Here is a 23443-nt window from a genome sequence, read left to right as displayed (position 1 = left end):
CCTCTGCTGCTTCTCAGTCAGCACTGCAGTATGTGAGACATACTCTTGTTTCTGGGCTGCTTGCACAGCTTTCTGTTGCCTCCTGTCTTTCAGCGAGTGGCAGGCTTCTAGTCCTGAGCTGAGTCACTCCAGTTAAACTGGTACAGGCCTTTACCATAGCTGCTTTTAAAATCAGTTAATCCCTTTAGCTTGCATTGGTAAATCACTGACTTAAGATCAACTGATTGAGCACATGTCCAGTCCAATTAGGGTTGTTTACATCAGCAGTTTGCATCAGTTTCACTGAGTCTGTGCAATCAAACCAATAAGGTCTTTTTTGTTGCAAGTGAGGCTTTTTTGGATTCACTTTCCAGGTGGAGGTTCTGTAGTGCTGTACAATAAAGATACTTTTCAGTATGGTTTCCAAGTTCCAGAAAAGGTTATCCTGAGAAGATTGGTGTGTATTTCTTGAGAATGGTGTAATGGTTGTTTCCTGTAGGTGTGATGCTGGCTTCCAATTTCTTGGTGTAGGTGAGGGTAGGATTTGTCATCTTTGCCTTTCATACATCATTGTTCTTTGGCTACTGACGTTAATAGCAAAATGTGTTGTTTTCTAGTCTTCACTAAATTACTGTAGCAAAATTGTCTTTTACAGTTTTCTTTGTGTTCTGCAGCACATGCCACAAGATCCAGAGCAGCTGGCAGCACTGAGCTACTTGTTACTAGGGGTTTTAACAAAGGTTACCAGCTGCAGAATCTGGAATTTCCCTCTTGCACACTTGGAGTGGTCAGACTTGAAGTCCCCTGGTGGTGTTAGCAGTAATAAAGACTTGTCCTGCTTTGATAAATACTTTGGCAGTAAAAAGGCAGTTTTGTGCCTGGGTGTGCTAACCTTGTACCTTTTAACACAGTTTGCTAAAATACTGTGTTTCAAGAGAATAAACATCGATAAAACCAAGTTAATTGTTGCTTTTAATAAACACGGAAACAAAATCTCACAGCTTGCTTGTGAGGCAGATTGTAACAGATCTTGGGAATTAATAGCCTCAGTAGTTGAACTCTTGCCTCCTTTTCATCTGTGTTTTTTTTTTCACAGGTACTTCCTTTCTGACTTTCAGTGGCAGTGAGAAACTAAAGACCTTAAAGTACGACGCCTGTGGCCCCTTGCTCAGCAGGAACAATGCTGCAGCGATGAGATTACAGTGAGCCCTTCCTGTGTGGCCTCCATGGGTCCGACTCAACTCAGCACACAGGATCATGGGAAGAGGGTGGCAAGTGTATTTGAGATGGAGGAGGAAGGACTTTCGCTCTTCCCTGGTTCAGAAACTCCCCCTGAGCATGCAGGTATGGAAGAATTCTTACTAGATCCATACAAGCTAACAGCTATCCATGCTTTCAGCTACAAGCAGAATTGATAACCTGGCAACATTTTACTGAGTTTTGCTGTGCTTGAGGCACTCAGTTTCGAACAATAGAAAGAAATATTGGCAGTTGAATCTGACTGGATTTATCCAGGTGACAAATGTGTTGAATACATTGCTTATTTGACCTTCAAGAGGCTAGTTCTGCAGCAGTAAAGTTAATTTATTTTCATTAGCCTTATCACAAGCTGCTGAACAATAAAATTTTGCTGCAGGTGGCAATCTAATGAGTATTAGTGATGCAAAGAAATAACAGGTTCTTACAGATTCACATAATAGCAAGACAATAGAAGTTTCTTCTATGCCTCTCTAAGTGATGTTAAAAGAGTATGAGGAAAAAGAATTGAAATTTTGCTTTTATAATTGCTGCTGGCACACACAATCCTACACTTACAAACTGTAAGATGTAGTATAGCATCTCTGGGTGGGTAACAGGGGAAAAAATACAAAAGGAAAACATAAGTGAGGTGTCCAGCATAGTATCAGCAACTTAATGGAAATATGACAAATAAATGAATTTGAACAATGAGGGAGTGGGAGTCCCTGATATTAGAAAGTGATCTGAACATTGAATGAGAGCTCATCAGTAGAGCAGAAACAAAAAGGGTAGTTGAAAGGCAAAAAGACATAACCCAGTAAAAGTCCTGTCAACAATTCTGAGGACAGGAAAAGAAAACAGTTGATAAATGCCTTACAAAAATGTAAGGGAAAAAGCCACAAAATGTTGAAAGAAATAACTAGAGGATTTATTGAAGAAGAACCCTATTGAGAGCTAAAGGTGCAGAGATGGCATTTGTGCTTGATAAATGTCAAATTATTTCTGCATTATTGTTGACTACAGCAAATGACAGTAAGCTGTGTAACTAAAATGGTTAGTGTTCAGAAATGGAAGATAATTTGTATAGATCAAAGAAAAAGCATGTCTCAAAAAAAAGGGCCTTAGGAATGGTAGTGTGGCATTTATGTAATGTCTTAAAGACAGCTAAGAAATCCACAAGATGGGCAGATCCATCTTGTGGCAGTCATGGAATTGCTCTGATGTCCCTTTAGAAACAGGAACATCATTTGAGGCTTCTGCACAGCTACTTTACCAGTTAATATAGGTGTAGTGGCAGACTGTAGGCATTCCAATATTACCTCTTGGTAATAGATTGTTTGAAGGTAAATACAGTAGAACAAGAGACAGGAATATTAGAGACTTAACCTTTCTGATGACATTTTACTGCTGCCCAATCTGCACTGAGAAGTGAAGGCCAAAGTGAGTGACCTCCAGACCTCAGTAAAGTCAATGGGATTGAAAATTGACACCGAGATACTGTAGACTATGAAAACCAATATGTAGTGATCAACACTAATAATAATTTCTGACACTGACCTAAAACTGTTTAGCATTTCAGGACCTCAAGCAGAATAGTAAGTATAACTGAGTAAAGATTCAAGTGTTAGAACCATATGTACAAAAGTGAGACATGCCATTGTAACCCTGATGCTGATTAGGAGATGTAACAGCTTTGTTCTGCAAACCAATCCCTATGAGTTAGCTCCACTGTAAAGGCTTTCCAGGCATATCTAAACATAATCTGGAAACTTACCAAGCCATGCTGTTTGTAATCTTTATGAGCAGCTGCTGCACAAGAATCTATCATATCTGACAGAGAGAAAAACACTTGCACTGAGCTGTGCAGGGCAGACAAATGTCAGCGTGGTTAGAATTAAATGGAACAAAAAGTGAGATAGCTGATAGGGAGGGAATATACAAATAACATTGGTAAGCATTTGACTGGAATGACTGAGGTGAGACAAGTTTGAGCAGACCAGAGGCATTTTCAAAACACACAGCCAGTGACAAGATGTGACAATTAAGTGACGATTAAGATCCATGAGAATGACATAGGAAGAAGTGAGAGCTGCTGCAAAAGACCATCTGAGATGCGAGGCAGTGGTGTTTCAGATGGGCCTCTGTTTTGGATAGCATAACAACGTTTAGTAAGTTAACTGTCAGTAGAGTGCTTCAGTTTTAGGAGTGGGGAACACTTCTTGAAGAGAAAATGATGGCTTCACCAGTCCAGAGGTTTACAGAGCTTGTGCAGGGTGCTGCTCGCCTGCTTATTGGCTCTTACGTCCATGAAGCTGCTGTCTTCCGCCTTGACAGATTGCATAAGTGTTCCAGTTAGGGGGATTTCCTACTCCTTCTGCTTTTTGTACAGTCAGTTTCAACACTAATTTTCTGTGAAGGACTGCTGAACCATTTTTCCTTATCCTTGTGCATGAGTGTGGCAGAGAGCAGAAGTAAGAGAACTGGGGATGAATGCTGAAGAAAACTACTTTCTTCACAGTCTTGGATTTCAGCTGAACTTATTTGCCGCTCTTTATCACATTGGTATCTTAACTCTCACTCTTGCTGATGGAGGGTGCAGAAGAACATGTAGCTTGAGCTAATACATAGCCTGTTTATATAGCTGAGGTGAAACCATTTGGATGATGTCAATGGTTGGTTTGTTTGCAGAAGATACACTTACCCAGAAGGGGAGTCTCTCAAATGGGAGCCTTGACCTTTTCATCTCTATGTTTGGGAGACAGGGGATTGGAATGAAGATACTGGTCATTATAAGAAATGGGGCAGTCAGCTGCAATCGTGTTTGCCTCATGTGTGTGGGTTTTCTTTTCTTTTGTTTTGTTTTCCCTTTTCCCTGCTACTGTTCATGCCAGTAGAAAATCCCCCCCTGAAGCGGAAGAAGGGCCCAGCCCCTAAGATGCTGGGAAATGAAGTGTGCAGCGTGTGTGGGGACAAGGCCTCTGGCTTCCACTACAACGTGCTGAGCTGTGAAGGCTGCAAGGGCTTCTTCCGGCGCAGTGTCATCAAGGGTGCACAGTACGTCTGCAAGAACGGTGGCAAGTGCGAGATGGACATGTACATGCGTCGCAAGTGTCAGGAGTGCCGGCTGCGCAAGTGCCAGGAGGCAGGCATGCGGGAGCAGTGTGAGTGCAGGAGAGGGTGCTGCTGGGATCCCTGTGGCGTTGGGCGGGAAGCCTGCTGGGGTGGGGTGGGCTGGGAGGCTATGGGTGTAAAGAAGTGGGCGATGAGAGCTTGGGGGTCACCTGTGAGCCATGCAGACTGCATGTGGAACGTATAGAAAGTCACCAAGAGCTTAGCAGGGATCATGTGGCGAGGTGAAGCTGTTGGTGTAACAACACTTGTGTGCTGAGAGCCCCAGCCCTGCTGTGTTCCTCAAACATGCTATTTTATAAGGGAATATGACATCAGAGGAAGGGCTCTCTACTATGGTTTATGAGTTTTTTGATATGCTGTCAACTGTATCGGTAAGCTCAGGCTTGTGCCTGTCTTGTTCTTGTGATCACGACTGCAAGGTTGGTGATCACTCTTCTTGAACAACAGGCTTTTTCCTTTGCCTTGCACTGTGAGATTGTGACAGAGGTCAAGGACAGCACCACAGCACTGCAGCTGTTTCTGTGCAGACCTTATCTCATTGCTCCCTTTAGTGAACTCTGCTGTTTTTCTCATGCGAGCCTTAAGGCTGCAGTTTCTGAATATTCAACAACATTCCAGATCATATATCAGTAACAACCCTCCTCTGCCAAGGCATCCAGGTTTCATCCTGTTGCTGGCCAAGAGTGACCAAATGGATGCTTGGTTGATGTTAAATCTGTGTGAAATTTCATTTTCTGACACACAGAACAGTGAGCAATAGAGAGTATATTAGAAACATCCTATAGAAATGCTACTGCAAAAAGTAAGTTTCACTGAGCTGCATCAAGGAAACATTCTCTTTTGTTTGTTTGCTTGTTTGTTCTTTTTCTTCCCCAACATGAAAAACAGCTCACCTAACATGTAATTGGTATCTTGGCCATGCTGGTTGTATCAGCATTAGCATGCTGTCATGGCCCTATTTGCCCCTGCCCCGAGAGCTACTTGAAAAGCTGTGTAGCAAGGCTGTCTGTCCACCTTGCTACCCTTCTCTTATAGGTCGATGCTAGAGAGCCTCAGTGTTTTTCTGCATTTACACATTGTCTTATGTTGAAGGCAGATCAGGAAAATTAGACTAAAAGGAATCTTTGCATTGTTACTAATATGTGCTGGGTAATTCTTGTCAACACTGTAATCATCACTGCAACTTTGCCTTGTAAATCTTGCCAGAAACTGAGGGCTTTTTCTTCCAGCTGTTTCACTTGGAAACTCATTGCTGTACTTCCTTCTAATTGTTGGAAACATTCTTCTCATTCCCAGCCTCAAGTTATCCATCGCCAGTTTATTGTTCTTAAGCCGGTGTGAATCATTAAGTTAAATAGTTCCTTCATGGCAAACTGAGTAACTTAGATTGCTTTGAATTTTATATGGTATAGAAGATGGCAGAGAGAGTTTTCAAGGTTCAGCAATATCTGTTAACTTGGCACTTGGCTGTAAAAATCTTTGTGCATCTGAGTCCCAAGATGCAGGACTGTAGTTACTTGGTCGAGTACTGTCCCTTCTTAAACTAATACTCTGAGTAGCATTCTCTAATCTTACATATGTCCCTTGATTTGGTAATTCTATTGAATATTTTTGTTGTTAGAATTGGAATCTTTGTTGTGTGTGTGTACCTGGGTGTCCATCCTCCCTTTTGGAAGTTAGGAATAAAGATTGCTCTCATCTTGAATATGCTGTGTTCATCTTTCTCTCCAATCCTGTTTATCATCCATGTCAGAATGCTCTCTCACTTTCCCATGTTCTCCAGTTCTTGTCATAAAGTTTAACATGATTCTTTTGAGCAGTGCAAGTATGTACTTGTTCAGTTTCAGGGCCTGCCTTCCTGTGTAGCAGCCGTATTTCCTTGTTAGCCTATTCCTAAAAACCAGGCAAATAATCCTTCATCACTTCTACACTCATGTTTGCAAAGTCAAGCTTCATTCATGTGTATATATATTTTATTTTTTAACCTCTCTTCCTGAAGACATGGTTTGTTTTCCAGTCAGTCCCTTTTCTGCTTTTTGTTCATTCATCACTAACTCAGAGGATGGTTCTCTTGAAGACAGTCGTTGAATCCACCTATGTCTGGTTGGTTTGGATTTTTTTTTGGATGCAGGTTTCATTTTTTTGCAGCTTTGACTTAAAGAAACAACAAACCTCCTCCACATTCAAGTCAATGAATTCTGCAGGTAACTTAGTTACTGCCATTAAAACTCGTTAACAGCCTGTAAGTAAGCTGATCCAGTAAGATTTTTCACAGCACATGCCTCTGAGTGCTTTTATTCCATACAACCTTATGTCTAAATGACATATCCTTCGACTTGGCAACCAAAGAAGACTTCTTGCCCTACTCCTGAAGGATTTGTGGTGCTCAGCAAAGCTGCTCTGTTTTTATTTATCTTGCAGTGTTCCTACTCTATCATCTGCTGCAGATGGGCTGTGTAGAAAATTGTCCTTTTTGCCCTCCAACTCCATCCAGTACTGAGTGGTCTCTCATGAGGAAGATGGAATGACACAAGCTGTTAATATAGTGATATGAGGAGGAAACATAACAGCAGTGGTCGCACTGTGGCATGTGAAGAGAGCATGTGTTAGAATCTGTTACAATGTGGCATTTAGGGGCATTTTGCTCAATGGGGAAAGTCAATGTTATCTTCCTGAGATCTGCAGGGTGTCCTGGAGGAAGCCACTGTCCTTTGTGAACATTTTTTCCTGACAGTATGATTAAAAGAAAGGCAAAGGAGCAACTTAAAGAAGGGAAAAGAGGGATAAACAAATTTTAAGCATCACTGTCTGCGTTGTGTACACTCTGACATACCAGACACGGGTGGCTGTGATCTCTGCCTCTCCATCCAGAACATGTCACCCTGTGTTTAGTGTGGTTTCCAGTGTGGTCCTCTGTCATGACTGATCTCTGGCTGTCTCTGCTTTAGATGTTCTGTCTGAAGAACAGATCCAGCTGAAGAAACTGAAGAAACAGGAAGACAATCAGGCTCGGACAGTTGTGGTGCGTCCAAACCCTCCAAATCCACCAAGCCCTTCCCACAAGCTGACGCCTGAACAGTTGAGCATGATAAAGAAGCTCGTGGCTGCTCAGCAGCAGTGCAACCAGCGCTCGTTCACAGACAGGCTCAAAGTGACGGTAAAAACGCTACCAGTGTACTTGAATAAGAAGTTGTGGTTGTGGGTAAATGCTTTGGAAGAATGGAGATACTTCAGGCATTGTATCTGTAGGCTAAAGTTCTGTAAAGAATGGCAAAGGATGCCGTTCCAGTGTGTCTCATTTTCCTCCTCTGTTGACTTTATCTCTTCATCCTTCTGCCCTGTCTCCATCTTTCACATATATACACTGTCTCTTCTCATTCCCACAGCCGTGGCCACAGGTTCCTGACCCTAACAACCGTGAAGCAAGGCAGCAGCGTTTTGCTCATTTCACAGAGCTTGCAATTATCTCTGTGCAAGAGATTGTGGACTTCGCCAAGCAGCTCCCTGGCTTCCTGGAGCTCACCAGGGAAGATCAGATCGCTTTACTGAAGACATCTACCATAGAGGTGAGAATTTGGCTCCACCACAACACATAGAAGCAGTGATGAAATAATTTGCATTACTTCGCTGGAGAACTGGCTCCATCCCATTTTTTTTCTCTTGGGATGGCAGGCTGAAGGACTTCAGCTGTGGGACCATTACTATAGGTGCCAGGCTGTAATGGCAAAGGGCTGTGGAGGAGAATGAGGCAAGAGCCTAGGTAGTGGTAAGCAGGTATTTCCCTTTTCCTAGAATCAGACACCACAAAGGATGCAGCAGAATTTTATGTTAGAATTTTTAAGCACTCTGAAAGAGACATCGTGGATTAGTTTTGGTTTGATTTGGTTTGGGGTTTTTTTGAGGGGGAGATGCTCTAACCCTCAGCAAACCATTGATGTTGTAATGTTCTTTCTTGTTTTGAAATCGAGTATACCCATTTCTGGTTTCAGGTTATGTTGTTGGAGACATCTCGGCGCTACAATCCAGAGATCGAGAGCATCACCTTTCTGAAGGACCTGAGCTATAATCGGGATGACTTCGCCAAAGCAGGTGGTGCATTAGACAGGTGTTTCTTCCTTCCCTGTGTTGTGTTCTTGAATCTTTGTAATGTGGGCTGCTGGAAATAGAATGTAGTGTCTTAAAGCTGAAATTAGGTGAGAGGTCAAGAGCAGGGCCAGACCAATAGGCCCACAACCCTTTCTATTTTCATTATGTTTTTTTCTCTCCCTTTCTTTCTTCTAATATGTGAAACTATCTCAGTTCATAGCTTCTGTTAGGTGTGAACTTGCTTTGGAAAATTTGGACTCCCACTGAATGAAAGTCTTGCTGTAAAGAGAGTAGCTAGGGTTAGCAGCTGGTGTGAACTTGCTTGCTGGTAGAGATCTTATGTGGGACACGTGTCTTAGAGCCATATTAGATCACGACAAATCAAGTCCCGGTCTTCTCTCCTTTGCAAGTGTATCACTTGCTAATTTAGATGCATGCTCTGAGTGATGATGTCAATAGGGTTTCAGTTGATGTGAGGTCCATACGGAAGATCGCTGCAGAGTGCTTTAGACATGTCACCAGCTCAGTATGTGATGCTCTGTGGTGATGTGATTTCTGAGTGTTTTTCCAGGAGAAATCACTGTGTGTGATTTCTGATGAAGTAACAGGAAGTATGTATCTAAAGCATTTCTGAAAATGCAGCTTGGCTGTCCTTCATGTAATCTTTTTGCTTTGGTTCCTTGGATGTTCAAATTCCCTCTGTGATCCTCTTCTTGGTAGCTTTCCCCTCCGCTGGATTATTAGGAAAGCAAAAAGCAAGCAGCAAGCAGAAAGATTCACTCCATCATGCTCATCCTTTTCTGTTGTGGTTGTACTGCAGGAAATCAGAACCTTAGATACATTTTTTTTTTGGGGTGAGGGGGAAGGCCTGAAGTTTTCAGGATGATCATATAGCACATAGCAGAAAGGGACCTGATTTGACAGTGGCCTCTCTTAAGTTAGGATGATACATACCAATGCATTTCTGCCTAACTGCATTTATCGAAGGGAGGTGATTGGAAGCATAAGCCAGGCTCTGCCTCAACTCTCCCATCTTTCTGAACTGAAGGAAATGGCATAATTCAGAGTTCTAAGAACTGTATATTTTCAATTCACATGAAATTCTTTGAAAGCAAGGGAGCTCTTGGGTTTGAAGGAGATGGTGATGTGTGAGTGGAAAGTGTAGATAACACTTGTAAGCTTCTCACTTCTCGGTGGACTTACCCAGTAGTTGATGATACATGCCTCTAGCCGTTGCCAGGTAATGTGCTGTGGAGCATTTAAGGCTCTTTGAAAACCCAGACATAGCATCATTTTATGGCTGGAGCCTGACTCATCAGCTGCTGTTGTTGGTGCTCACCAGTAGTGGTGGGATGTAAAGGGACATTTCACCGGCTCTTGGAACATGATGTGAGGGGTGTTTCCTGCCTGCCTGTGCTCTCCACTAACTGGCATACTGCAATGGGTTTCTTGCAGTTTATTCCACCAGATGGAGGGAGGGAAAGAGAGGAAACAGTTGTTGTTGCCTCACCCTGTTCTCTTTTTTTTGTTGTTGCAGGTCTGCAGTTTGAGTTCATTAACCCCATTTTTGAGTTCTCAAAGGGAATGAATGAGCTACAGCTCAACGATGCTGAATATGCACTTTTAATCGCCATCAACATTTTCTCTGCAGGTAAAAAGTCAAGGAAATCTGAAGAGCTGCAGCAGTGAGTCAGAGGGCAAAGAAAGTAGAGTTACGGAAGGTCACAAGCTGAAGAGGAGTGATTAATGAGGGTGTGTAGGATCTAGTGATAACGGGAGCATGTTACTGTTTCTGTTTAGGGTATTCATTATTTTCTGAATTGTCTTGTGCCACCTCCAGATGAAATCAGATTCCCCACTGATGGGGAAAAAAGTATAGAAAAATCAGCCTGTATTTATTTTCCTCATTTAGAGATTGCTATTTTACTGTCCCCTTAATGTACTCGGTGCAAGTCTCTGGTGCAGGTCACATGGCATGAGTGACATCTAGTGGTCAAGTAAAGATACTCTGTATGTGAGGCAGTACTGCTCTGAGCCAGGAATGCCATCTCTATGCTTCTGTTTTCTGTCTTGTGACCTGAAAGAGAAGTTTTTTGTTTGTTACTTTTTTTTGACTGGCTCAACTGCTGGAGAGTATTTCCCATTCCCTCCTGCACAGGCAGCTTCTCATCTTCACTGGGATAGGAATGTGAGACCAATCACACTTATGTAGTACTGTTTGGTTTCTTCAGCCTTCCACCTCTATAAGAGTGAGTCAGATAGGACTCCCTGTGTGCAGTTGGTATCACTGAGAAAGAACAGTTACAGAAGCTGACATAGCTGCTGCAGCCATGGGTGAGTCTCTCAGCTGTGTTGGGTGAATGCTAGATGAGATTTCAGGGAGAGACTCTATTGAGGGACTGCAGTTAGGCAGGTATGTCAAGTTCAGTGAAGTTGCCTGTAACAATGTGCTTACATCTAACTTGCTTTTTGGCAGACCGACCAAATGTGCAGGACCAGTCCCTGGTGGAGAGGCTGCAGCACACCTATGTGGAAGCCCTTCATTCTTACATTTGTATCAACAGACCAAACGTAAGTGTGTGACCATCTCCTGCAGTACTGTCTGTAGCAGGTCTCTTGCTGCCTGGACTGTCATGCTCTTCCCTTTGGTGGTGGTTTGGTGGCAGTTGCAAGTGCAGGATTTGTGAACTGTCACAGCCTGCTGTTCTGTATCATGTTCCAGCACGTTCTATTCTTTAGCCAGCATGGTATGTCTGGAGTTCTGGGACGTGGTGTAATGTTCACTTTCTTCCACACTACCACCTCCTGGAGAATGCCAGACTTGTTGGAAGTCAGAGTTGTGGTTACCATGCATCATCTGGTGTGGTTATGTGCTGTGCTGTGCTGTGCTCTGCTGTGCTGTGCTATGCTATGCTATCAAAGCTTTCATGTGAATTTACTAACAGCTTTCTGTTGGTCTGATCCTGCAGGACCGCCTGATGTTTCCACGGATGTTAATGAAGCTGGTCAGTCTGCGGACGCTGAGTAGTGTCCACTCCGAACAGGTGTTCGCCCTCCGGCTGCAGGACAAGAAACTCCCTCCCCTGCTCTCAGAAATATGGGATGTGCATGAGTGACTGCATGCTCCCAGGGCACTGACGTGCTGACATAATGCCATCTCCCAGCCTTTGCTAATGAGAAGCCAGCCTCCCCTCTCCAAAGCACTGAACTCTGGGCTAGGCAGTGCAGGGAGTGATGAGCCAGAGGTTTTAATGTTGTCATGAGATTTGTGTGGGAGGAAGCAGGGGCAGATCAGCTGGGGGGGTTGGTTTCAGTGTAGTGCCCATACCCCAAAGGAATAACACGCAATGTCTGAAAACGGTAGAAATGAAGACCTTCCCAGCATACACATACGCCTCTTTCTTCAGAGTCTTTCTCTTCTCTAAGCATGTCCTGAGGGCTTGCCCATTGATCCTCTCCTCCCTCATTGATTTGCAAGAACTTGCCAAACCCTCTCTGTTGGGAGTAACCCAGCTCAAAAGGCTTCTGCAGGGTCCCCAGTGTACCTGGATCTGAGGAGCTCAGGGAAGTCAGTGTGGATGTTCTAGGGGTTTCACTGGGTTTCCTATCAATAAAATCTCTTGTATGTGATGCCCTTTACCATGACTCCAAGAGAAGTAGCTGTTTTTTCTTTATTATGAGACTTCATCTCTAGAGCTGCCCATTCATTCTGGCCCTCTTTTGGAAAAAGGACTCCTCTAACGTGTAGTGCCCTTCGTCTAACAGGGAGGCCTTCTGGGTAAGGAGCGCTTGCACGTCAGAAAGATGTCAGGCATGAAGTAGTGGATTTTAAAAAATGTAATACAGTGCAGTTTTATTACTTGGTGGTTCTCAGCCAATTCACTTTACCTTTGATTTGCTAACAGCTGGAAAGCTTTAGTGCAAAACAAATCAGGGCATAGATTTTTGTCTTTAGGGGTGGAATAGAAGAAGGATAGGTGGAATGGACTGGTACCTAGGCAAGGTAATTGTAGTGAAAGAATCTCAAAAACTTCTGAGAATTTGGAGCATGTGAGAAGTGTTCCAAGGTGGATGTGAAGATGTATCAGCTAAGGACAGAGAGGCAACACTGCAGTTAGTGAAATACGTGAGCGTTGTGTAAGCTGTGGTCTGCACAACTGTCAGATCGTGGCCTGCAAGAATATTGTGTGTGACCGAGGCCACTTGTGTCGTCTTCCTTTTGCCAAAGTCCTTCCAAGGTATTTGCTCAAGGTTTTGGTGATGGTCATGGGATACGGAAGTCCCTCCTGTACGAGGAGTGCCAACTGCTTTAGAGGGACGCTTGGGTCTGTTATCCTTTCTTTACTTCAGGCACTGTGAGATCCATGCTGGATTTATGCCACAAGTTCTTAAGTATCCACATCAATAAGTATTCTAGGATTTACAGCAATATTTTTGTCTGACAGAACAGAAACATAGTGTTGTAAAATACGTTCTGTTTTTCCAAGAAACAATCTCTCGCGGCCGATCTCAGAGATGTAACATTAAGTATCCTGGTAGCTTGGTCTCATGAGTCTTCTCTATCATAGGGGTCTGTGTTTGCTTGCCCGGTGAGTATCCCAAGAGCCTAGGTTCACATGGCTCAGGGTTTTTGTTTGTTTGTTTGGGGGGGAGGGGGAGGGGCGTTTTGTGTTGGGTTTTTTTGTTTGGGGTTGGTTTTTGGGTTGTTTTTTTTTTTTTTGGCTGTGTATCTGAGCGCTCTGCCCATGGTGAGGGTATCGTGTCCATTTTGCACTTGAGGTTGGTCCCCTGCCACTGGCCTTCACTCTGCACCTTTGTAAAGCACTTGTAACAATCTGTAAAATAATCTGTTGTTTTTTATAACTCATTGCAATTGCAGAAATTCTTGTTTAAATCTGTATTTTTAACTAATCTGTTTGAGAAATGTTAATGTTTATATAAAAGAATAAAGCCTAATCCAGGATTTTGACATTCTCTGATGTGCTGTCATTAGACTAGAGGATGGTGGAATAAGTTTATGATGTAACAAGCTCAGAGTTGATAGAGAAGTGGGTATGTAAGTTGAGGATAAGCAAGAAATGGTGAAAAAGAAATATCAGTGCAAACCCAGACAGCTTCTTTGGGCCTCTGCTATGAGATTTTAGCTTGCTATGCACCTTGTTTTGTGCCAGAGCTGGCAAATAGGTGAAGTCAGTTTAAGGAAGTGTGTGTCATGAAGACTGCAGATCACCCATACATACCTCACACTGATTTGTGCAGCTACCGTCAGAATTTAGCCCTTTTATTCCGTGTGCTCTACTCCATTTTCTGTATATCATGGCTCGCCAGAACTGGCGTCCCATGTGCCCCTGGCCTTCAAATGGATTTCAGCAGGATCCCAGCTGATAACTGGTACAAATGTGTAAGAAGTGATCATCATGGAAGAGGCAACAGGAATAGCTGCCCATACACATTACCTCAAAGGGAAAAGCAGAGACCTGTCTCTGCCACTACCTACTACCTAAGAACTTGACGATCTACTTGATCCACTGCCACAGTGGGAAATGGAGCAAGGTTCCACACCACAGACAGGTTAGTCTGCAGAAGCTTCTGCATCACTTTGTACTCTTAAATTGGCAACTACTGAAACAAAGCAAGAGGAAATAGGAATAGATTTATAGGAGACTGCAGAGGAGTATGAGGTGGGAAGTAACATGCAGAGCTTGAGCTAGCTGTGGATGGATTAGAAGGTGGCAGGGCATCTAAAGGATTTACTAAAGAATTAGTTTGTCAGTGATCAGAAGAGGCAGCAAAAATGAATCAGCTTCTTTTTTAGCTTAACTTTCTTAATTTTGAGGTGCATTTCATTGAAGAAAAAATTTGCATGTAAATCTGAGGGATTTTCAAGGTAACAACCCATAATGCTGCAGTTGGTGGCAGTGGTGAAAACCAGATTTTCCCTGCATCTGGCTTTACCCTTTTCATTACCATGTAATCAAACATAAGCTCCTTGTTACCATATTTGCATCCTCGTGTTTTGAAGTGCAAATCAGTACAGTTAGTTTTTAGTTTTATAGTAGCTTGCCAGGTTAGCCTGGGTAGCTCAAGTAAGTGGGTGTTCTGGGAGAACATAGCAGCCCTTTGTATGTGGCAAAACTGATGCCTTGGCTCGAGACTCAGTCCTGCTGCTCTAAGTCTCTGTGCCTTACCTGTTTCAAATTAATTTTGCTAACTTGGCCACTGGAGAAACCTTGGGGTGCTTGAACTACAGTTTCTGGCAGTGCTCCCTCTTGGGCATACCTTTATGCTTTCTTACAATTTATTCAGATTAACAGAGGGAGGAAGAAAAGATGGTCGTATCTCTGAAATCCCAATTCCTCTACAATGGGCTGAATACAGACATGGAATATCAAATCAAGCATTTCACTTCCCCCCCGCCCCCTCCTTCCCCCCCCCTTGGGATACTTGTGCTAGTTTTGGTTGCATTTGGGGGGTTTAATAATTTTGGTTTTGTTAATAAAGGCATTTGGGTGCACAGTGTACTGGTTTGTAAGAGCTGGGAAAGAATTAAAGCTTTTAATAACCAAATTCTCTTGTGATCTCTGGCAGCCAGTAGCAAAACGGCAGTTAAGTAACTCAATACATAGAGAGTGAAAGTGTTAGCCTCAAAGCAGGGTTATTTAACTGGCATGCAAAAGCCAAAGGTATTTTATTTATCTCAGATTTGTGCTAAGTGAGGAGCTAGGTGGTACTCCATAAAGCATGCTCAACCTAATTCTATTTTTACACCTTAATACAAGATGGATTAACAGAATCCTCCTACCTGTGCATATTTATTGTTGTTCTACTTCTTGCTTGGTTTACAACTTCTTCACCTTCAATTTAAGCAGTAGTATCTACAAAACAGTGCATGCTCTGAGAGGGGTGGTCTTCTCAGCTGAAGGGGGTGTGTGTTTTATTATCATAAAGGGAATGAAGTTTGCTCATTAGGAACATATGTTGAAACACATATCTTCACAGTTTGCTGATAGAAGATTCTTCCCTTTACAATAAGTTCTTGTTCCTTTAGGTCTTGATGTCCTTGGTGTCTTCTTACAACCTTTTGTTTTAATTCAGTGGGAATTTCCATCACAAGCCAGGCATCATCAATCTTTCAGCTCCTCTTCAAGGCTGTAGACCCTAGCAAATCATGCATTGTTTATACAAACTAACCAGCTTTGCACCATGAAGTCTCTGATCAATGGTCCTCCATAAAAGAAAAATGCAGTATATCCAATCCAAACTTAAACAGTGTCTAAGCATTTACTCAATGGTTTCACTTAGATAACAAAAGTCTATGGCACTGTATGTCCTTATTGTAAGGCAGCCTTTCCTTAGCCACATGATTCTTCTCACTGGCCTTCATTGCCTGGAGCCTAGTTTTGCTCTGAGGCTTCAGCTTCTGCTTGCCAGGACAGTTTGAAAGCAGAAACTCAACACTTCATGTAGCAGAGTTGTTGGAATCATAGAATGTAGCTTAGCTTTACCCAGTCTGGGATGGATGCAGCCTGATGTGTAGTAGGTGACACCAAATTGAGTGGGAGTGCTGATCTGTTTGAAGGTAGGAAGGCTCCTAAAGAGGCTGCATCAATGGGCCAAAGTCAACTGTACAAGGTTCAACGGAGCCAAGTCTGCATGGGTCACAAAAACCCCATGCAATGCTGCAGGCTTGGGGAAGTGGCTGGAAAGCTGCCTAGTGGAAAAGGACCTGGGGGTGCTGGGTGACAGCTGGCTGAACATGAGGCAGCAGTGTGCTCAGGTGGCCAGGAAGGCCAACAGCATCCTGGTCTGGATCAGTAAGTGTGGCCAGCAGGAGTAGGGACTGCTGAGGTCACACCTCCAATACTGTGTTCAGTTTTGGGCCCCTCGCTACATAAAGACATTGAGGTGTTGGAGCATGTCCAGAGAAGGGCAACAAAGGGCCTGGAGAACAAGTCATACAACTGGGGTTGTTAAGTCTGGGGAAAAGAAGGCTGAGAGGAGGCCCTGTGGCTCTCCACAACTACCAAAAAGGAGGTTGTAGTGATGTGGGTGCTGGTCTGTTCTCTCAAGTAACTAGGGAGAGGATGAGAGGAAACGGCCTCAAGTTGTGCCAGAGGTGGTTTAGGTTGGATATTAGGACAAAATTCTTTACTGAAAGAGCAGTCAGACGTTGGAACAGGCTGCCCAGGGAGGTGATGGAGTCGCCACCCCTGGAGGTCCTCAAAACCATCTAGACTTGGATGTGGTTTAGTGGGCATAGTGGCGTTAAGGTGATGGTTGGACTTGATGATTTATGATCTGGAGACCCACGTCCATGTAGCTTTTTTTCCCCTCGTGCAACCTATCAGACTGTGGCCCACCATCCCCGGGTAACAGCTGAAGGTGATGGGGCCACGGGCCGGGGCCATCAGCTCTGCGTGTCCCGCAGGCCCGGCTCAGAGGCGACTGAGGCTCCCGCTGGGCCCAGACCGGCCGGCTGGGGTCGGGCCCCCTCCCGCTCCCTTCCCTGCTAAGCCATCTGCAGCGCCCTCTGTGGGCACCTGGTGATGGTGCCACCCCCGCCGTCAGTGAGTGGTTCGCTCCTCCTTCCCTCCCTTCTTCCCTCCCCGCGGGTGGCAGTGGCGCGTTCCGCTCCTGGCGCTCGATGCGGAACTGGCGGGGCGGCGCAGAGCGGCCAGGGAACGACGGCGGCGGTGAGGCAGGTGAGCGGGGGCATCTCGTCCGCCCGCAGGGGGAGGGTGCCCATGAGGACTGTGTATGCAGTCTGTTCAGTATGGCTGTGCAGGCGTAGTCTTGAAAGTGGGGAGTCTGCCCCAGCGTCCCTACGCGTCGGTTGGGCTGGGGAGTGCGGAGCCAGCTCGGCCAGCGCTGCGTGAGGTGATCTGCACCCGGACAGCTGGCGGTGGGGTTCGTCGTGCCCCAGCCCATCTCTGGCTTTGCTGTACCGCCTGGCTGGTCTCTGTAGTGATGCTCACGTACGACGAGAGCCCTACCGCAAGGTCACTGCAGGAGGGAGCAGAGATGGTGGCCTGCCGCTCCAGGGAGCGGCGCGGCCGAGAGCTGCTCCATCCTTCTGGGGCTCTGGCTCCGCAGGTGCGCGGCGCTGCTGGCTTCGATGGTCCGCTGCTCGGCGCGGCTGCTCCTGGCTGTCGCCTCGGGGCTCTGCCCGCAGCCGGTGTCCCCAGGTGGGAACGGGCAGTAGCCCCTGGGGAGGTCGGTTGCGTGTCTCCAGCGGAGTAGGGGACGGTGAGGCCCTGGGGCTGCCCGACCCTGGAAATGGCGGCGTGGCTGGCCGGAGAGGGGGCTCGGCCGGCGGAGGATGTGAGGGAGCGGAGCCGGCCGCCGCCCTCTCGCACAGCGGAGCGCCCGGCGGGCAGCTCCGGGCCCAGGCCGGGCCTCCCGGCGGCTTTGCCTCTCTCCCTGTCGAGGTTAACCAGGCAGGAGTTAGGGCAGGTAGAAGGGAGGCGCAGGGCGGTCCGATCCCCTTTGAAGAGGTGTGCACCTTTGTGAGAGGATTGCTGCAGTAATGTGATTGGGAAGGTGCTTTTACTCCTTGGTTTGTAAACAGCAGATCCTGTTACTCCCCGGGACAATAGAATAGGAAATCCACTTTAGACCACGGAGTTTTTTATGCTGTAGCCTGTAAATCGAGGGCATTTTCCTTTTAGAAATGGGTGTCACCACCTTGCAGCGTTGCTCAATTTTATTTTCTTGTGAAGGGTGGGAGGAAGGCTTGGTTTACATTACTGTTTGCACTGGAGAAATGGTATGCCTTGGAGGAAACAGATTTATTTATTTCATTTTTCGGGGGTCTTTCTTCTCTCCCTTTTTTCCTGAGCTTGCCCATATACCACAGTATATAATAGACATACATGAGACAACATACATTATAAATGTACAGCCCCATGGAGACGAGGTAGAACTGTGAAGCTGGCAATATATTGTGCTTTCCCTAGGCGAGCCAGCCATTTTCTCTACATTCTGTGCAACTCTGGGTCAGCATTTCTCTTGGTACGCTCTCAAGTGTCCTTGCTGTGCTCTTTGCAGCATCACTTACTTGCAAAAAAGGATGTTGCTGGTGGACAGAAGCAAGGGGAGGGATGATGTGTTATGGCTTCTAGAGGGTCACGTAACCAAACCAATGTAATCCAAATAAGCTGTTTTTAAATGGACTTTCTACTACTTGAACCGTGGGAACTGTGTTGGAGGGGCACAAGAAGTACTTGCTGTTTTCAGCACTAAGGAAAATCTGCAATCCTGACACATCAGGGAGAGAGCACCTCATAACATGGCTAAAATGCAGTTTTTTGCAGGATCTGTTCTGGTAATCCCCTCATGGCCTATTATGTAATACTGATCGATCCTTCCAGCTATAAAATAGTTCTTTTGCTGTACTTTTGTATTGTTAGATAATGCACAGCCCTGGGACCCAATTTAATATACCCTGAAATTAATAATGCAATTATGGTGTGTGTTTAATAAAATGCAAAATCATCAACAAGTCTCTGAAATACCTTTGTTTGGAAAATAATACCATCTTGCCCACACTGAAAGATCTTGTACATGCTTATTCAGTGGTACTGCCACTGATTGCAAGTCTGGACTTCTGGTTTTTTATTACATTAACAGCTTTCAAGCTGTAAGCTTCAGAGTCTTACTGCATTAGTTTCCACACCACTACTACTTTAAAAACAGTCCTAGTTTTACTGGGAGAGCAAAAAGGGAAATGATGACCACATTTAAAGTATATTGTCCATACAAAATGGCCAAGATATATATTCATTATGTATGTGTTGTGTGCCAAAGCCATGAATGGTGGTGAACCAAAGGCTCTGTAGTAACTGTCTGGGGTCAGAGTGGCTGGAGAGCTCCCAAACAGAGAGGGACTTGGGGATGCTGATTGACAGCTGCCTAAACATGAGCCAGCAGTGTGCCCAGGTGGCCAAGAGGGCCAATGGCATCCTGGCCTGCGTTAGGAATAGTGTGGCCAGCAGGAGCAGGGAAGTCATTGTGCCCCTGGACTCTGCATTGGTTAGGCCACCCCTTGAGTCCTGTGTCCAGTTCTGGGCCCCTCAGTTTAAGAAGGACATTGAGACACTTGAAGGTGTCCAGAGAAGGGCAACCAGGCTGGGGAGAGGCCTTGAGCACAGCCCTGTGAGGAGAGGCTGAGGGAGCTGGGATTGTTTAGCCTGGAGAAGAGGAGGCTCAGGGGAGACCTCATTGCCCTCTACAACTACCTGAAAGGTGGTTGTAGCCAGGAAGGGGTTGGTCTCTTCTCCCAGGCAACCAGCACCAGAACAAGGGGACACAGTCTCAAGCTGCGCGAGGGGAGGTTTAGACTTGAGGTGAGGAGAAAGTTCTTCACTGAGCGAGTTGTTAGCCATTGGAATGTGCTGCCCAGGGAGGTGGTGGAGTCACCATCCCTGGAGGTGTTCAAGAGGGGATTGGATGTGGCACTTGGTGCCATGGTCTAGTCATGAGGTCTGTGGTGACAGGGTGGACTCGATCCTCGAGGTCTCTTCCAACCTTAGTTATACTGTGGTACTGGTAAAAAAACACTACGCCTTCTAGTTTAAAGTTTTCATGGCAAAACCTAATGTAAATATTCTAGAGGATAAACTTCTTTCTCAACCTTAATACCATTCTGTAACTTTTCAGAAAGCTGACAGGGTCTATAATTAATGAAGTCCAACCTCAGTCTGTTTCAGAAGGATTTTGGAGACAGAGAAATAGAAGGTTGAAGGATGTTTTAATGCTGAGCCTTACTCATCTATCCAAAATGACTTTTTAGTCTTTTAGGGTGTTAGTAGTGATGGTTAAGTAAAAATGGTAGAGTCATCAGTGCATCTCAGGTCATACTAAAATACTTACTCATATAGTTTCCCTGAATTTATGTTTGCTTTTGCTTTGATATTACCTGGCTTGGGGTGAGGGGCATACAGGCTCACCATTTACTGTTTCCCCTCACCTCAAGCCATATCAAATATCCACGTTATGTGTAGACAGGATATACTAGACATGCCTGTGTAAAGATGTTCAGTTTGGTCTATTTAACATCTTTTTCTGATGAGTCAGCTGAAACCCCAGATATTTATGAGCATTTCTGGTATTTAAATAGCAAGTCACAAGTACAGCTGAATTCCAAAAGAACAAATTTCTTAACAGGTTTTAATTTAAGGCACATGAGCTAATAGATTTTTTTTTTCTGGTGCTTCTACCCAGATACATTTGTTAGAAAAATGAATTTACTGGTTTTAAACAAACAAACAACACCCCTCCCCCCAAAACCCCAAACCAACAAAACCCCAACCTGAACATAAGCAACAAAACAACAACCAAACCGCTGTTAAAGACCTGGTGCGTGAGAATGGGTGACAGTGGTGTAAAATTCAGTGAATAGTCTGTGACTTCAGGGTGTGAATTTGAACTAGGTGGGTAATGCTATCACACTCACGAGGTGGATATTGATACTTTTTTGTTAAAACCAAGTGGAGAGTTCAATCTTTTATTTATTTTCCATTGGAAGGAATTAGAGACAGGCAGTGCATATGTTACAACCCAGATTAATTGCTGCGAAGGTCCTTTGGCCGCGTTGTGCCTGCATTAAGATATACTGCGTTACATGTCCAGACAGCCCCATCCGTAGCGGGAAAGCTTTGATGTAGTTACTCACAGTATCACCAAGGTTGGAAGAGACCTCAAAGGTCATCGAGTCCAACCTGTCACCACAGACCTCATGACTAGACCATGGCACCAAGTGCCACATCCAATCCCCTCTTGAACACCTCCAGGGATGGTGACTCCACCACCTCCCTGGGCAGCCCATTCCAATGACAAATGACTCTCTCCGTGAAGAACTTTCTCCTCACCTCCAGCCTAAACTTCCCCTGGTGCAGCTTGAGACTCTGTCTTCTTGGTCTGGTGCTGGTTGCCTGGGAGAAGAGACCAACCCCTTCCTGTCTACAACCACCTTTCAGGTAGTTGTAGAGGGCAATGAGGTCTCCCCTGAGCCTCCTCTTCTCCAGGCTAAACAATCCCAGCTCCCTCAGCCTCTCCTCACAGGGCTGTGCTCAAGGCCTCTCCCCAGCCTTGTTGCCCTTCTCTGGACACCTTCAAGTGTCTCAATGTCCTTCTTAAACTGAGGGGCCCAGAACTGGACACAGGACTCAAGGTGTGGCCTAACCAATGCAGAGTACAGGGGCACAATGACTTCCTGCTCCTGCTGGCCACACTATTCCTAATGCAGGCCAGGATGCCATTGGCCTTCTTGGCCACCTGGGCACACTGCTGGCTCATGTTTGGGCAGCTGTCAATCAGCACCCCCAAGTCCCTCTCTGTTTGGGAGCTCTCCAGCCACTCTGACCCCAGCCTGTAGCTCTGCATGGGGTTGCCGTGGCCAAAGTGCAGCACCCAGCACTTGGAGTTGTTCAATGCCATCCTGTTGGACTCTGCCCATCTGTCCAGTCGGTCGAGGTCCCTCTGCAGAGCCCTTCTGCCCTCTAACTGACCAGCATCTGCTCCCATCTTGGTGTCATCTGCAAGTTTGCAGATGACTGACTCAATCCCCTCATCCAATGCACTCGTAGAGCGTACCCAATACAGGGACTGATTGGGGATTTGCAGCAATGAGGAAAGGATGTAGAAGCCAGAGTGAAAGAACTTGATGTGCATGATTGATACCATCTACCCAGTTTAAATGATCTCCATCTATTTCAAGGTATAAATTTTTGTGAAGGAAAGGCATTGCCAGTGAGACAGTGAAATAAAAATGAGCAGCATGAGGCATCAGTTAGATAGGAATGTGGTTTTTTTAGTGGGATAACCTATCAAACTGTGGAATAATGGTGATTTTTCTTTTGGTGATAGAAGGGTTTGTTGATTTTCCTTCTCCACCTCATGCTATGAAAAACTGTTTTAATGACCTACTGTTCAGTCTGTATAACTGAGCCTTTATAGTTCACCTGGTCCTTGCTCTGTTGTCTGAGCTGGAAGATCATTTTGGAGTGATTAGATTCTCTGTCACTGCAGGCCTTTAAACCTGTCATGACCACATGAAAATTACTGTTGATGATTGAGGAACATGGTCTCTTGGAATTGGAATAAGCAACCGAACCCCCAAACTCTGCAAAACCCTGAAGAAATTACCCACATACTGCCAGGACCTATAAAATCTCTCTTCCAGAGAACTCACAAATGGGGAGCCTGTGCCTTGTGGTGCCTAGAAACCAATGAATTGTGCGAAGTTGTTTGCTTTTAATCACTGCGACTGGCAGGGCCCTTCCACTCGTTTTAAAAGTAAGAACTGCTGTTTGCATATGCCCTAAATTACCCATACTGAGGCAGTTCTCGTTCTGTGTTCCTAGGCATTCTGGTTAAATAAGAAACTGTTGTGTTTCCAGGTCCTAGTACACCTGTGTAAGAGCCAGGAACAAAGTTTCATGGTTTTCTGTTTTGTCCACAGCATTCAGTATTTCACAGTAGCCCTCAAAAAAGGGCTGGTCATCATGTTGCCTTTGATGTATCCTCCCATGTGTGTCAAATCTCTCCATTTTGAGGTTTTTGTAACTAAATATCTAAACAGCTGTCCTAAGTTGTGTTTGTGAGAATCAGGAAGCTAGCCTTGTTCCTTTTAACAGCGGACAAAGATGCCCAGATCCACAGTAGTGTATCTGATGTCCTCCAGGAATCGTGTGTTATTTTGATAAGCAGGGCAGCCTTTGTTTTCTTAATTTGTTCCTTTTCTTTGTTACATCTGCAAGTTCATTGCCATCCCTTTATATTCTAACTGATTTCCCCACCATCAGTATCAAATGTTTGATTGCCTTCTTGCCCATAGTTTTGACACCAGCTTCTTTGGATCTCCGCTTGTTCGAGTACCTCGTACGTGCTGTGGAAAGGCACTTGTGGCAGGAAATGGGGGGGGTCTGCCTCAGCCTGTTCACATCTCATCAGAGAGCAGGAGGACAGCAGTGTTCTTTGTGATAAAGATGATTAAGAATCAAACCTA

General features: G+C 45.1%; 2 protein-coding genes across 4 annotated transcripts in view; both read left to right on the top strand.

Moving 5' to 3' along the window:
- Positions 1-12081, top strand: part of NR1H3 (nuclear receptor subfamily 1 group H member 3) — a 29633-nt gene extending 17552 nt beyond the window's left edge. For 2 of the 3 annotated variants that reach the window (XM_054161454.1, XM_054161452.1), the window contains exons 2-9: positions 1076-1323; positions 4110-4379; positions 7299-7507; positions 7737-7916; positions 8340-8439; positions 9974-10087; positions 10913-11007; positions 11406-12081. In XM_054161454.1, coding sequence (XP_054017429.1) covers positions 1206-1323; positions 4110-4379; positions 7299-7507; positions 7737-7916; positions 8340-8439; positions 9974-10087; positions 10913-11007; positions 11406-11552 — 1233 coding nt within the window. In that variant the 5' untranslated portion in view covers positions 1076-1205 and the 3' untranslated portion in view covers positions 11553-12081. The remainder of the gene's footprint in view (positions 1-1075; positions 1324-4109; positions 4380-7298; positions 7508-7736; positions 7917-8339; positions 8440-9973; positions 10088-10912; positions 11008-11405) is intronic. The other variant, XM_054161455.1, reaches the window with a different exon arrangement.
- Positions 12082-17051: 4970 nt separating this feature from the next.
- The window catches only part of MADD (MAP kinase activating death domain), an 84448-nt gene continuing 78056 nt past the window's right edge, over positions 17052-23443 (top strand). The window contains exon 1 of the mRNA XM_054161451.1: positions 17052-17138. The gene's annotated coding sequence lies outside the window, so the exon portion shown is untranslated. The remainder of the gene's footprint in view (positions 17139-23443) is intronic.

This window comes from Dryobates pubescens, chromosome 5 (assembly GCF_014839835.1).
Source record: "Dryobates pubescens isolate bDryPub1 chromosome 5, bDryPub1.pri, whole genome shotgun sequence".
NCBI lineage: Eukaryota > Metazoa > Chordata > Aves > Piciformes > Picidae > Dryobates > Dryobates pubescens.
Note: the sequence above shows the minus strand (reverse complement) of the source record. Positions and strands in the feature narration are given on the sequence as shown.